This window comes from Canis lupus, chromosome 32 (genome assembly GCF_003254725.2).
Source record: "Canis lupus dingo isolate Sandy chromosome 32, ASM325472v2, whole genome shotgun sequence".
In the NCBI taxonomy this organism is placed as follows: Eukaryota; Metazoa; Chordata; class Mammalia; order Carnivora; family Canidae; genus Canis; species Canis lupus.
The window spans coordinates 34,954,730-34,970,615 of NC_064274.1; the positions used below are offsets into that span (position 1 = coordinate 34,954,730).

Consider the following 15,886-nt stretch of genomic DNA (forward strand, 5'->3'; position numbering starts at 1 on the left):
TAATTTATTGGTACATTTATATCTTGTATCTTTTTTACCTCAAATGAGACAACTGAAGTGAGATTACAAAAAACAAAAAGGGAAAAAAAAAAAAAAAAAGAAAAAGTTGAATTCATGTAAATGAAGCCTGGGTAAGAATTAGGGGATAAGATAGATGGATAGAAGAGGAGTTGGCAAAAGACCCCAACAGCAAGACAGGAGACTAGATCCCAGACTGGCAGACATGATGGAGTGAATTTTTAACAAGGACAAATCACCTTTACCCTTTGGTTAGTGTAAACAATTAAAAGTATCTTTCTGATTCTTCTCTAAAGGAAGACTAGGTCATTAGTTCAATCAGCAACTGCTGTTCCTTAATTCGATTAAAAGAAACAAAACCAAAAACAAGCATTAGGAATTGCATCAGAAAACTTCTTGTTCTCAAGGGACCTTCAGTCTTATAGGAGAAAGAGATGTATGACAGCTAATTTTTAACAAGATCCTCAGTGTTCTCTAGTCCCGGAAGTGGCCGTGGTGCAGAAAGCCTTTGTACGTCACTTAAATTATTACAGTATGAAAGTGACTTCACACCTGAATGACATTTAGAGTTACATGTGTAACTATTGTAGTAGATTCAATAACATTTATACATTTGACTCATAAGAAATTACTATGACTATAATTAGTTATTAACTAAAACTAATTGTTATGGGTAAAAATTTCAAATGGCTATCATTTCAAATGTAATTTCGAATCAACCACTACTACTACTACTAATACTACCACCATTATTACTTCAAATATAACCAAAACTAGAACTAGCCAATATTTACTGAGAATTCATTCTTTCCCTTTTAACTCTTTTAAGTGCTTTGTGTGTATAAAATTTATGTTAATATTTTAATCACCACAAGATATTTATGAGGCAGCTATATTTAGATTTCTATTTTGGAGATGAGAGTGCTAAAGAACAGAAATACATGAAACTAATTTATTCCACAAATATGTCATTATAAATAATTTCATTGACAGTAGATTTTTTTAAAGTCGCTCTTTGGAACTTAGACTATTAAGTAACAAATTATTTGAATAAAGAACACAACTCTTGATATGTATCTGTTGGGTGAGAGTTCATGCATTCTAATACATGGTATAAAGCTCGAAAGAAAGGTGTACTCTTGGGATCCCTGGGTGGTGCAGCGGTTTGGCGCCTGCCTTTGGCCCAGGGCACGATCCTGGAGACCTGGGATCGAATCCCACATTGGGCTCCCGGTGCATGGAGCCTGCTTCTCCCTCTGCCTGTGTCTCTGTGCCTCTCTCTCTCTCTGTGACTATCATAAATAAATAAAAATTAAAAAAAAAAATTTTAGAAAGGTGTACTCTTAAGGTATTGAGTTTCCTAATGGTGTTTAAGAGCACAGCATTATGCTACCAGAAGGAACAAATCAGGGGTATAATTACCTTCTTTATTTGAATATGACATGAATCTTCCTTTGAATATACTTTCTCTTTTTTTCAAAGATTTTATTTATTTAAGAGAGAGAGCATTGAAGGGGTGTGCAGAAGGAAGGGGAGAAGCAGATTCCCCACTGAGCAGGGAGCCAGCCACAAGATTCTCCAACCCAGAACCCTGGGATCATGACCTGAGCCAAAGGCTGACCTAGCCACCCACGCACCCTCTCTCTGGATATGTTTTCTATCTGTTTTAGGTCAAATATAATTTTATGACTACATACTAAATTAATTTCCTATTTTAAATATGTAACTTTTGTCAGGAAAGCACCTATATTGAAATAGCATCTCCTATAAGGTAGTATAGGAGATGTCTCCAATTACCTTTACCTTCTAGAATCAGTCCATTTTCTATTCTTCTTTCTCTTTGTCATTTTAATTGCAAAAATGATTTAATATTTTTGCAGAGACCTATTGTATTTTTCACTAAAATGTTTGGAAGAAAAGCTGTAGCCATCACATCATATTTTACCTCACAATTCTAGAAGACAGAAACCATTATTGTGTTATCAACATGCCTTCCTATAGCAAGGTTCATAAACGATTCATCTTTATGGAACTATATTTTTCAAGACTGGTAAGAAAAATTTAAAAGGAAACAAACATGACCTCATCTTCCTCCTTTAAACCTATAAGCCATACAGAGGAGGGAAGTGTTCTTAAATAATGCTATTTTATTCTAGATTTGAACAGCGCAGGGAAGATTAGTACCTACAAAGGAGAGGCATAAGGTTAAAACTCTTTACTCACTACATAGTCCAAGATACAAATATGAGGACCAAGAATATTCCAAATGAAAATGCCATTTACAGCTAAACATGAACTTTTTCTGTCAAACATGAACATTTTTCATAGAATCTAATAAACACAATACTGAAGGAAAACACTTGTCATGATCTCTTGCAATTTGTGATATTTGGATCTAAATTAAGTCATTCCGTTTAACTTTCTACAAACAATGAAGAATATTCTGCGATTCTCCTACAAGATAAATGGAAATTTTTAAGAAAACCATCACTTGTAACCTGCAGCCACAGCACAGGCATATTAAACCTGTTTTGAACAAGGCTGCAGATCTTGACTTGGGAACATTTTTCATTATCTAGGCAGATGACATTGCAACAAGTCAATTTAACATGTTGGCCATGAAAAATCTCACTACTTGATCACACTGTGATAAAAATAAGAAGTTCAAAGTTGACATTGTTCTAAAAAGAGAGGCTGCTATCATACAGTGATTTGTATCCTATGTTTAAATATTCCCTACCTCTTTCACTTCAATTTTTATGCTTTCTAAACAGCAAGAAGTCAGATAACTAATATTCAAAAGAATAACTTATAAAAGGAAAGAATTATTTGTGTATTTAATAACATAAATACATTAAAGAGAGACTTGCCCAACTGTGTGGTTATTTATGAATATTTAATACAAATTTAATAATTATTTTAATTTTTATCACAAGGAGATGAAACATTCAATACCTGCCCATCTTAATTACTATGAATAGCTATGGCATCTGAAGAAATTTCCGGTCATCCAATTACGATATAACTTGTTTGTTTAAAAAGCTTTCAGTATCTTCCCTAGCCACTGGGTCAAGTGATCTCAAAAGTGTGAAGATTTTGTTTCACTTTTATTTGTCAGCATAAATTCATGTTTACCAAAATAGAAATTGAGGCACCTAATAAAATAAAATTAAGGATTATAGTCAAAGTTCATAATGATATAATTCATATATTTAAGACATAGATAGCATTATAATTACTTTAAAGATTTTAATAGGACTTTTAAGTGTAAGAAAGTAATTTTTTTCCATTTTAAATTACATTATTTATTTCTCAGAACAATTCTCTGACATAAATAGCACTGAGATTTCAAGCTTGTGATAAATGAGTGGTGTTCACAGAAAGCAAAAATGATTTGCCCGCTAATGACAGTTAGCGGCAGTTGTCCATGAATCTCTTGCATTTCTGTCTGTCTTCTGAGAAAAGCATTGGCAGGTTTTGTTATAGACTCTTCAAGGATGTTCGTAGAGTAAGCAGCCTGGGAAAAGATTCTAATATATTCTTGCTAGGATAGATAAAATTTGAAAACACTGAGAGTACCAAGTTTTGGATACAATATGAAGCAACTGGAACCTATTTTAGCATTTAAGAGATAATGAGAGTGGGTATTTAATCTGTTTTCTGGCTGTATAATTCTTGAAATCACAAATGATTTTTAGCATAATCTACCTTTAACTGCAGTTAATGTGGGTCTTCCTAAATGTTGCCATGGGGCTACTCTCTTGGGAGCTTTGTACTAACACTTTACTATCGCTCAATTAACTTTGCATTGCTTCCCACCATTAAAATTTTTTTAAAAAGGTGTTGCCATGAAGGTTTTCTGGCATCCACGGTATGCCTTGAATTGATTACTGATTGACCTGATCTCGTAGTTCTTTTTTTTTTTTTCCAAGTCTTCTAGGAGAGTAAATAAAATACAGGCAACTCCAAAATCTGTAAAAATACCTCTGCTCCATTAAATTTCAAGTGCTACAGCTACTGCTATGAGTAACAAACTCTTTTGTCTCTGACCAAATACTGGATGTTGCATGTGCCTATGAAACCATGGCAAGTGAACATTTTAGCTAGCAAGTGGGGTAAATGTCAGACCCTTCCCAGTTCTTGACAGTTTGTGTGATGAAAATGAGGTGGTGAAAGAGAATGGCTTTCTCAAAGAGAAATAATAAAATTATATGAGACAAGTCCCTGGGATATGGTAGTCAATGCTTTTGCCCAAGGTGTCAACAGGAAGGGTTGATATAGGGGCTCTCCAGTGCCCTACCTGCTAGTGACTATCAAAACAAGAGGTGTTAACATTTTCCTCCTGGAAGGGTCAAAGAGTTTCCAAAGTTGAAATAAATTATGTCATCAATGAGAATCTAGAACTTTATGTGGATCAAAATCAAAGTTTATTTAACTAAGTCCAGGAACACAGTATGCTACTGAAAACTGAAAGTGAGTGTAAAATCTTGCTTGCTGGAATAAAGCTATTCCCTCCTTCTACACATTCTAATATCTCTCTCTCTTTTTTAACATCAGGTACTTTAAGAAGAAATATAATTAAAGGTGAGGCCCAGGTTTCTCTGTGTCCAGATGGTACTGAAGGGTACATATACCTGTCTCCAAGTATGCAGAAGGACTTCAAAAAGGAAGAGACTTTAACTTGTATGACTTTTCTGGATACAAGTACCCAACTGATCATCCTAGTCAGCAACATGGAGTGTATGGGTACCCTGATTATGTGCAATATTTGTACAAAGTTTACAGTAAGGGAAGAAACTAATGTAATTTTGAGAGTTGAGTCCTTTAAGCTACTTCAGTGTTCTCTTTTTGTTGCTTCTAGGTCTAAATGTATAGTAGAAATTGATGTGTTACGTGCTTGTACTTACACATCCCAGAAGTGGCAGAGAAAATTAGTCCTCCAAGCAAACATGTTCTGGTATAGAAATGCTAGTAAGATAAACTGCCCTGCGATTTGCCACCAGTAAAAAGTGAGTCACAATTTTGTGCAAACACTCCTACCCAATCATTTTTAACGTTTTACTACATAGATGATGTCCTATTGCTTGGTAAGTTAGAAGCCTCAGTTTCAATGTTCTCATTGTGGTGTATTACAGCTTTACTAGAAGGGAAGCCTAAGTAACCCTGAAAAACTTCAGAAACCTGCTTGCAAATAGTTTCTTAGGAATATGTAGGTTGATTCACAATCTTCTATCCTCTGGCAGTGGCACAAGTACTGCTGTCTCTTCAGCTTCAACAACCAAAAAGGAAACTTAGCACCATGTTATACTACTTGAACATTGGAGTCAATACAAATCTGTATGATGATTTTGTAAGAACATCTGATGGAGCACTCCCTCAATCATACATCCAGAACACATGGTCCCTTGCCAACCTTGCATTCTCAGGTTTTTGACCTAGCAAAAATTTTCCTGTAACTCTGTGAAATTGGAAACCAGTATCCTTAATGTACCAGCACCATGATCGCTCTCTGAAAACTGAGGCCCAGAGTGTCACCACTAGGTCCTTACTATTACTACTTGGCTATCACTCATTCTATAGATTTGTATCCCAGGGAATTTCCACTGAGCTGCCAGTTCCTCTGTAAACTTTTGCATGGCTTACTTGCACCCATTAGCCTTCTTCTGTAGATCAGTATGTACTCTTCTGCAGAATTCTGAATTTCTCTGCTGTCCAGTGGATTGAACCAGACTTTGGTCAAAACCCTAGTCTTAAGCAAAGAGTCCCATTCCAAGTTTGTTCTTCCTTGTGTTCTATCCTTCATTACTAGGATACCAGATAAAATTTCCTTATGTCTTATTTTCACTCTTTTATCAGTATTTAATAATTTTTTTGTTAATACAAAAATACAAAAGTTTAATAACTTCCCATGTTTACCATGCAATGTTGATTCTATTTCCTGACTGAACTCAGACTAAGACAGTATATTTAAGGATGCAGTTGTTTTCAGTCCTGGTGACTCTTCTGCTTTACATGAAAAAAAATGCAACTATCTTTCTGGGAGAAACTTTATCCTGCACCCCACTGCCTAAAGCAAGCTACATAGATTTTGCTGAAACCAATTGACTCTTGAGCTATTGCCAATGGTCTAACTAATTATTTGGTCTCTCCCTGGGAAAACTATAAGCTAGTAGATTAAAGAACCCCTTTAGGAGGCCATAAACTATATAAAAAATCACAGCTAGTGATTAAACTGTCTGCATCGCTCATGCAGATGTCCACAATGAGGGCCTGTTCTCCGATGAGATTGGAATCAAGTTGCTGATCAAGCCTGGATCTTTGTGTCTAATGCAGAGTCTTTCATAGCATGCTAGACATGTGACTCTCCAAAATTTGAACTCTTTGTCTCAATGTCAAAGATAGGGTGAGGAAGGATATCGTGTGGGCATTGCCTACTTCCCCTCCTGCTAGATTGACCAGTTGGACATTGGAACTCTTATGGGGTGATCAGTGGATCAAAAAGTTGACTTTTTTTTTTTTTAGATTATTAAACAACAAACCCAAGTCATAGCACTATGACTTTTGAATCTAATCTGTATCTTGTGTTTGACTTCCTAGACTACTTAAAATTTGACAACTATGGCTGTTTTATACCAGAAGTGACCAAAGATCTGATAGTTTGACTCTACCACCCTCATCTTCTCCTAGTCCACACATGTCTTAGCAAGGTGCATAGTAAATGAATATGTCTTTTCCCAGACACGATTTTTTCCCCTTGGCTGCTTTCTGAATAATTATCATGACATATCATGAGTGAGGAATTATAGGGAACTCTATAGATATATTTTGAAAATTCAGGATCCACTCTGACATTTCTGGGAGTAATGTCTTTCCTTTCACTACTTGGAAATTCAATCCACCATGTTAGTACATGTCCCATTTGGTGGTCTCATCAAAGGAGAATAGAGGATTCAAACTGAATTCTAATTATGTTTTACAAAAGTGCCTGTGTCTCTCTTGAACATGACCCTTCCAGACAAAAGATCTGGATTCAAATAAAGAATAATTGGAAAAAAAATGAATTTAGAGCTTCTAAAATGGACATCATATTTTGTGGAAGTGGTGGTATAGCATGAAATCTAAAACTGAGATGGAATATTTTGGACCCTGGGAAATATGAAGAAATATGAATAATACCAGTATTGTTTTGTCTTTGTCTACCCTGACCATGGGGTAGATTCTCAATGTTTGTTACAAGTGCAGCATTTAGCAATACTTGAGTTCTCAGGTTTATAGACATGTGTATGGCCATATGGACCTAGTGGCAGCTAAGCAGTCAGACTCTGAACAGTCCCCTGTGTTTGTGCTCAAGGCTTATGCAAGGGCCATCCCTAGTTCTTGATTTTATCAGAATGGTAATTAAATCTGTGGTGAAAAGACCTTCTGAGCAGATTATTGCTTATCTTCGACTGGGCCCTGTTGTCTTGCTCACTGATCAATGGGTTTACAAAGTCTGGGACCAGGTACTGGGCTCTAGAGAATTAAGACACCACCATATACTACTTTGTGGACAGATATGCTCCTAGAAATGCTCCAGAAATGCTCCTAGATATGCTCCTGTACACTGTGTGTACAGCAAAAGTATGAGGAACACTTTTGCTTTTCCTGTCTTGTTATGGAATTTTACTAATAAATTCTATGGGTGGAGAAAAAAATTCTGTTGATGGTGCAGCTTTTTCAAACTGGTACAAATGCCTTAAATTTAATTGACTGCTAGATCTATCATCTGCTATACAACTCTGACCATAGTTTGATTGCTATTAATCTTAGAAGAAAAGATGATTAAGACTGGCAAGGATGTACCCAGTTCAAAATGCCTCTGGAGGTCTTTCCCATCCTCTACCATTCTTTTTTTTTTAAGCTTTTATTTATTTATTTGAGAGAGAAAGAGACAGACAGAGACAGACAGAGATAGTGACAGAGAGCACAAGCAAGGAAGAGAGTGAGAAGCAGGACCCTGGGATCATGACCTGAGTTGAAGGCAGATGCTTAACCAACTGAGCCACCCAGGCACCCCTCTAACATTCTTTTGGGTGAATGAATACCACTTGGCTGGTGGCATGGACTAACAGGACAGGTGGGCCTGACTTGTCTCAGAAGGTCACTCAACAGAACTAGATTCAATTATTCTAAATGAACTGGTGCCCTATGCCTACTAGTCAGTGGGGTAACCACAAGGGATATACTCAACCCTATGCAAGTCCTACTTGGGGAACCCAGTAAGTGTGAACACTTTCATACAGGGGCATTTCATTCTGTCCCCTTGGAACTCTGCTTTCTGTCTGAGAATCACAGGTTAATTTTTCTCTCTTCTGAGAACACAGTGACTGGTGTCTTAGGTGAATGATAAGATATCTTCAAGTGTTTAAGGAAATACCACCTCAGCCTCAGAAGGCATTCCAGTCAGTCTCAACCAACCAAAGTTGTGATGGATGATACCAAGTACCCTAGACTTTCCTCTTGTAGATCAAGGTGGAATTTATACAATTCTGTTGTATCTGGATTAATGCCTCAGGACAAGTGGAAATGTCAATATAGTAATGTGGCTTTATATGGTAGATATTGAGGGTTTTGCAAATTTGCTTAGCAAGAACCCTGGAGGGTGTGGCTGAAGTCAATGTTGTAGATTGACTTTACTTTGCTGCTTGGAGTCCTGTTGATTACATCTCTATTTGAGGAAAATAGCATCTCCTATTGGGCAGATGAATCATAGTAGCTGAGAGAGTGGTATGCCCATGGCAAAATTTACCTGAAACAAAGATGGTGTAGAAACATGGGTAGGTAATATTGGAAGATAATTATCCATGAGTCTCTAAGGTTTTCCTGTTATTCTAAGCAAAGTTTTTTTTTTTTTTTTTTTTTTTTCCTGGCCTACCTTTTCAAGGATGCTTGTATAACAGACATTTTAGTAGGATAGTAAATAGTGTCTCCTCTACCCAGACACAGGGTAAATTTGTTTCCTGACCAAACTAATAAAGATAATGTCTCCCTCCTGGACATAGATTGACAGGTTTGCTAGCAGCCCATTTATGTGACTGAGAGGGTTCCTTAGCTCGGGGTTACTCAGCTGTGGTATAAATTCACTGTGTGTACAGCATCCACCTGGGCCATTCTATATGACCCCCTTGCCACTTGGGACTAGGGCAACAAATGCAAACATGAAGCTCATACTACCTGGCATTCTGAGTAAAAGTCTGTTAGACCAAGGCATTTCATATTTTCTGCCAACATCTATGAGACTGGGTGGCTCTAAAGTAGTTTGCAAATAGGTAAACCTCATACCCTTCACGGGTTTTAATATCCACATTTACTTCTCTATCATCCAGAAGAAAAAGGCCCAGAACCCTGGTCTCCCATTTCCCAATAATGCATTCTTTATATACAACCATGGCATTGGTTATTACCCCTAAAATGCCCAATGGGAATTCACATTCTAAAAGTATTTTTTGAAGGAACAAAAAATATTTCCTGTATCCTCATTCTAATGCCTACTTAAGTATAAAGATTTTGTTTTTGTTTTTTTTTTTAATGAAGAGCAACATCTGGAATTTTATTGAAATTATGTTTTTTAGTAAGAAGAGTTCACCACAGCAGTGTTGATTTTAAACTTGGCAAGCTTATTTTTCTATTTCAAATTTAAACTGAGAGAGTAATCAGCAACAACAGGGCTGTAGGGGAAAACAGCATGCTGAAGTAAAAGTACTTTGGTTCTTTGAATTACAGGGATTTCCTTTGTTACAAGATTTATGTACAACCTAAAGCAATGCACATTAAAAAAAAAAATCCGGGATCCCTGGGTGGCGCAGCGGTTTGGCGCCTGCCTTTGGCCCAGGGCGCGATCCTGGAGACGCAGGATCGAATCCCATGTCAGGCTCCCGGTGCTTGGAGCCTGCTTCTCCCTCTGCCTGTGTCTCTGCCTCTCTCTCTCCCTGTGTGACTATCATAAATAAATAAAAATTAAAAAAAAAAAAAAAAAAAAAAAAAAAAAAAAAAAATCCCAGGTGATTAATCTGCAGTCTTTGAAAAAAAAGCAATGCAAACTTGAAAGTTTTTGATAAAAACTGAAACATTGTGTTTTGAAGTTATTTTTTAGGATTCCGAAATAATTTGTATAATTTTCATAAAAGCTATAATAGAAACATCAGTTCTTATAATTTGCAATGCTATATATATTTAATAAATTAATTAGAACATACTGATTTTGTGGCATAATACTGTGGTATTATTACATATTAATAATCATGTAAATAAAATAAATGCCTACAGAGACTATTGTGGGAGTGTATTTATCACAATTCATGTGTGAACTTGTTTCTATGAAAAGTATAAGTTAGTCTGAGGAAAAGTAATTGAGGATAACTTTAATAAAACTAACCCAATAAAATGCATATACATTTTATTTATTTTAGCGGAAAGCCAGTAGTCTAAATTAGCTAACTCTACATTTAACAGAGCTGCAAAAAATATATATATATTATAGAAAATATGTATTTATAATAAATATAATATATAATTATATATTAATAATATATAAAACATTTTATATATCTATATATAAATATATAAAATATTTTCTATAAAAATATATAAATATATATTTGAAGAAGTCCTTAGATACCCGATGTTAATTTGAAAATAAAGAAAAAAATTGCAAAAACAAAAAAGGAAAAGAAAAAAATTTGCTTAAGAATATTGTATAGAAGTTCCAGGGAATCCCTGGGTGGCGCAGCGGTTTAGCGCCTGCCTTTGGCCCAGGGTGCGATCCTGGAGACCCAGGATCGAAGCCCACATCGGGCTCCCGGTGCATGGAGCCTGCTTCTCCCTCTGCCTGTGTCTCTGCCTCTCTCTCTCTCTCTCTCTCTCTCTCTCTGTGACTATCATAAATAAATAAAAAAATAAAATAAAAAAAAAAAGAATATTGTATAGAAGTTCCAGTTCAAGTTGATGATTTAGGAAGATGTGGAACTCATCTCCTCTCTGGACACACTGAATCTACAGATAGAAACAAAACAATTTCCTCTTATAAAAATGTAAGGTCTGGCTGTGTGAGAACTATACATCAGGCAATCTAGAAGAAAATCACATCAAAGTGGGTAGGAGAGACCGGGATATTCAAAATAATCTCAAATGAACCCTGGCCCCAGTGCACCTTCCACAACCAGGAGGGACCTCAAAACCCAGAGCTTTTCCCTGAGGAGCAAAGTATTAAAATCCACATTGGGCATCCCAACTTTTGAGATGTACAGTTGAAAGAGGAGACCCCCAAAACATCTAACTTTGAAAAACAACAGGGCTCCTGTCCTAAGACTGATCTGAGACAACACCTCTTTCAGAATGTGTGCACTGGGACTCATACCTCCAAGGGCCTTGCTCAGAGGCAGCTGATGGTGACCTCACATAAAGTAAGGGAGGCTTACTGCTCACTTAAAGTAAGCATCAGTCTGAGAGGCAGACATGTGTAGGAGCCTGCTGGAACACTCTCCAGGGATGGAGACTGATGGGCACCATCTCTGTTCTCCCTTTGTCATTCTTCAGAGCACCAGGATCTCCTGAAAGGGAGCTTTCACATACATCTGGTGCCCCAATTATTTCAGCTACTATCCAGGTGACATTTTTAATCACTGGGCTCTGAAGACCAGGGGCTGGATTTTCCTGGTCCCACAGGATTTTAATAATCCCTGTTATCCAAAAGGAGCTTTTATTCCTGACTGATGACTCAATTTGTGTGACTGCTGCCAGGATATAACTCTACATTGCTTGGCTTGGTGGCTAGTGGGGCTTACATCAAGGGTCCCATAGGACTGTAATCAACAGAGAAAGAGTTCTTAAACATCTAACATCCCCAGGGCACAGCAAAAGGAACATGAGTTCTGATCTTCTGTAAAGGAGGCTAATTTACTAATGGTCATAACCGTGGCCTGAGGGTCAAGTTTCTAATTAAACGTGCATCTTGGGGCGGACTAGAATACTTTCCAGAGACCTCAGAGGTTACGTGCTCATTTCATGCTTATCCACTGCTGTACGCCAGAGTACCGGTGTCTCCTGGAGGGGGTGAGCATTACCCATGTACGGTGCCTTAGTTTTTGTGGTTGCCACCCAAGGAACACCACTTAATCACCGGGCTTTGGTAACTGGGGGCAGGGGGGATTGCATTCCTGGGTTCCATAGGGCTGTAAAAATAGGAGAGATAGTTCTTTTCAGGCTCCCACCCTCAGGGCACAAATGAACTAAATCACACTCACTAGCCTCTTGTCCTGGAGGTTCAATCTGAGGGGAAGGCTTAAGTTTGGCGCACATGTAGTGGTCTATAGACCTACTCTCAAGGAACAAACATAGGCTGCTTATGCCATCTTGACATGGCCTCTCCCTTGCTCCAGATCACCAGTTATCATTCAGAAAAGAGAATATAGGCTCATCTGGAGCCCCAATCTCTATGACTACCACCAGGGGACACCACCAGATCCCTTTGGAAATTAAATAGCATGCTACTGAACAATCAATGGATCAAAGAATAAATCCAAAGAGAGAGAGGGAAAAAATAAAAAAATCCTTGAGAAAAATGAAAATCAAAATACAACTTATCAAAATTTATGATATGTAGCAAAAACACTTCAAAAAAGGAAATTCAGGGATCCCTGGGTGGCGCAGCGGTTTGGCGCCTGCCTTTGGCCCAGGGCGTGATCCTGGAGACCCGGGATCGAATCCCACGTCGGGCTCCCGGTGCATGGAGCCTGCTTCTCCCTCTGCCTGTGTCTCTGCCTCTCTCTCTCTCTCTCTGTATGACTATCATAAATAAATAAAAAAAAAATTTAAAAAAAAGGAAATTCATAGCAATAAATGTTTTACCTCAAGAAACAAGAAAGGTCTTTAAAAAAAAATCTAACTTTATACTTCAAAAAACTAGGAAAAAATGAAGCCCGAAGTTAGTCTAAGGAATAAGATAACAAAAATTAGGTCAGAAATAAATAAGAGACTAAAATAATAGTAGAAAAGATCAATGAAACCAAGAGTTGATTCTTTGGAGATAAACAAAATTGATAAATTCTCTGGCTTCCATATCAATACATGTTTACTTTATGATCATATATTTCTTGTTAGTCATTGATAAGGCCTGATATTTGATTTTTTAAAAGATTTTATTTATTTATTCATGAGAGTCACGGGGGGGCGGGGGGGGGGGGCAGAAACACAGGCAGAGAGAAAAGCAGGCTCCATGCAGGGAGCCTGACCTGGACTTGATCCCAGGTCTCTAGGATCAGGCCCTGGGCTGAAGGCGGCACTAAACCTCTGAGCTACCCGGGCTGCCCATATTTGATTTTTCTATCATAATTGTGTGTTTGTATTTCTCCATTCACACTACTTCACCGGATCACATTTTGCCAGGTGGAGGACTAGCACTTGGGCAGTGTTTCTTACCAAAATACGAGTGAACCACTTAATTGACATGTTTGTTTGTTTTTAACAAGTAATATTTGTAGCTTCATTAAAAATAATTCATGATTTGAACAAATTTTCAGCAGACATATGTCTAACATAACAAAGAAAAAACATAAAAAGCATTAAAACAAATGCTTCAATGGTTATTAGAAAAAGTTGGAGATTAAAGAATTACTTTAGTTCTTACATTTTCCTTAGCAAGGGAGTCCTTTCAGGAACATTTTACATAATCGGTGTTAAATATCAATGGGTAGTGAGCCAGGAAATTATTCTTGCTGAATGCTTTCCAGAACTTGACAAATTAGAGCCCCATAATACTAAACTTCCAGTTGCCAAATTTTATTGAAAAGTTCACATTTCAGGGTGCTGGGTGGCTCAGTTGGTTACATAGCTGACTTCTGATTTCAGCTCAGGTCATGATCTCAGGATCATGGGATCAAATCCCACCACTGGCTCTGCACTCACCACAGAGTCTGCTTGTCCCTCTCCCTCTGGTCCTCCCCCACTCTCTCTCTCTGTCTCTGTCTCAAATAAACCTCGACACCTCGGACAAGAAGTTGCAGCTGATTAAGGACAATCGGGAGAAAGTGGAGTCCGAGCCGAGGTCCGTCTGCACCGCGGTGCTGGAATCGTTGGTTAAGTATTTAATAGCCAACGCCACTAATCCAGAGAGTAAGGTCTTCTATCTGAAAATGAAGGGAGATTATTTTCGGTACCTTGCTGAAGTTGCGTGTGGTGATGACCGAAAACAAACGATACATAATTCCCAAGGAGCTTACCAAGAGGCTTTTGATATAAGCAAGAAAGAGATGCAACCTACACACCCCATTCGCCTGGGGCTGGCTCTTAACTTTTCTGTATTTTACTACGAGATCCTTAATAACCCAGAGCTTGCCTGCACTCTGGCCAAAACAGCTTTTGATGAGGCCATTGCAGAATTTGATACACGGAATGAAGATTCATACAAAGACAGCGCCCTCGTCATGCAGCTGCTTAGAGACAACCTAACATTATGGACATCAGACAGTGCAGGAGAAGAATGTGATGCAGCAGAAGGGGCAGAAAACTAAATGCATACAGGGTGGTCATCCTTCTTCCCCTCGAGAAACCTTTTTACCCATCTCCATTCCTTATTCCATTTGGATTTCCTATAGCAAAGAAACCCATTCATGTGTATGGAATCAACTGTTTATAGTCTTTTCACACCACAGCTTTGGGAAAACTCCATTCCTTGATTTGTGTTTGTCTTGGCCTTCCTGGTGTGCAGTTACTGCTGTAGAAAAGTATTAATAGCTTCATTTCATATAAACATAAGTAACTTCCAAACACTTATGTAGAGCACTAAAAATGTATCTGGTATTTAAGTAATCTGAACCAATTCTGCAAGTGACTGTGTTTTGTATTACTGTGAAGATATGAAATGTAGTCATTACAATTTAAAAGTGTTCCACATAACTTCTTAATTTCTACATTCCCTCCCCTACTCTTCTTCAGGGGTTTCCTTTCAGTAAGCAACTTTTCATGCTCGTAATGTATTCCTTTTTGGTAGGAATCCAGAAGTATTAGATTGAGTGGAAAGCGTTTGGCATTTCTGCGCTGGGGGTCACAAATTGAAATGCCTCCCGTATCATATATGATGGAGGTCTTGTGTATCTGTGACAACAGGAAGTTTCCTTACTCATTCTTCTTTTGCTGCTGTTTAAGTTGACAACTTCCCTTCCCAATAAAAATTCACTTACACCTCAAAAAAAAAAAAAAAAAAAAGAAAAAAGTTTACATTTCAGTTACCTTTTTCTATAAGAAAAATTAAAGTCACTAAACTATTTTTGGAATTCTGTACAAGAATGTTAATAGCAACAAATATATGATTCTTAAGAGAGAATTTCAAAGATACCACATGATAATAGCAGCATTAGTGGCCAGCAAAAGAAAACTTATTATAAGCTGAAAAATAGAATATTAGAAAAGTTTTAGTGAATTGTAAAAACATTTGGCATAGTGTTATCAGGTTTTATTTGATTAGTGTGAATTTTTTATTTCAAATATGGTAATTAAAACAACATAAACATTGAGTTAATGTACCTGGCTCTTTGTGCTAAATTAATGTTTTACTGTTAAGGAATTGTTGCCTTCATTCAGCTTTAAGCAAGGCATACATGTCTGCATATGCTTCTCTTCCTTTCCAGCTATGGTTCAGTTTCACCTATTAACTTATGTCAGTCATGTGTGATGGGGGCTAAAAATATTGGCATAGGTGAGTTTAACACAGGACCACAGTTGGACATATAAGGGTGTGGCTTCTGGAGTTGGGCCTAAAAGTAAGCCTTACTTCAAAAAAAAAAAAAAAAAAAAAAAAAGCCTTACTTCTTATTGTGGGTCCTTAGGAAGTTAT

At 37.4% G+C, this 15,886-nt stretch overlaps 1 protein-coding gene and 1 long non-coding RNA gene across 3 annotated transcripts in view; both read left to right on the forward strand.

The window, feature by feature from the left end:
• LOC125754199 (uncharacterized) overlaps positions 1 to 4,842 on the forward strand; it is a 44,107-nt gene extending 39,265 nt beyond the window's left edge. For both annotated transcript variants that reach the window (XR_007407799.1, XR_007407797.1), the window contains one exon: positions 4,576 to 4,842. This is a non-coding gene — a long non-coding RNA (uncharacterized LOC125754199). The remainder of the gene's footprint in view (positions 1 to 4,575) is intronic.
• A 9,185-nt stretch (positions 4,843 to 14,027) lies between these two features.
• LOC112671739 (14-3-3 protein theta-like) lies at positions 14,028 to 15,259 on the forward strand (the record flags this gene model as incomplete). Its single annotated transcript, XM_035709667.2, has 1 exon — positions 14,028 to 15,259. A coding segment is annotated over one exon (537 nt), but the record flags the coding sequence as incomplete, so codon positions are not given.
• Positions 15,260 to 15,886: the final 627 nt, after the last annotated feature.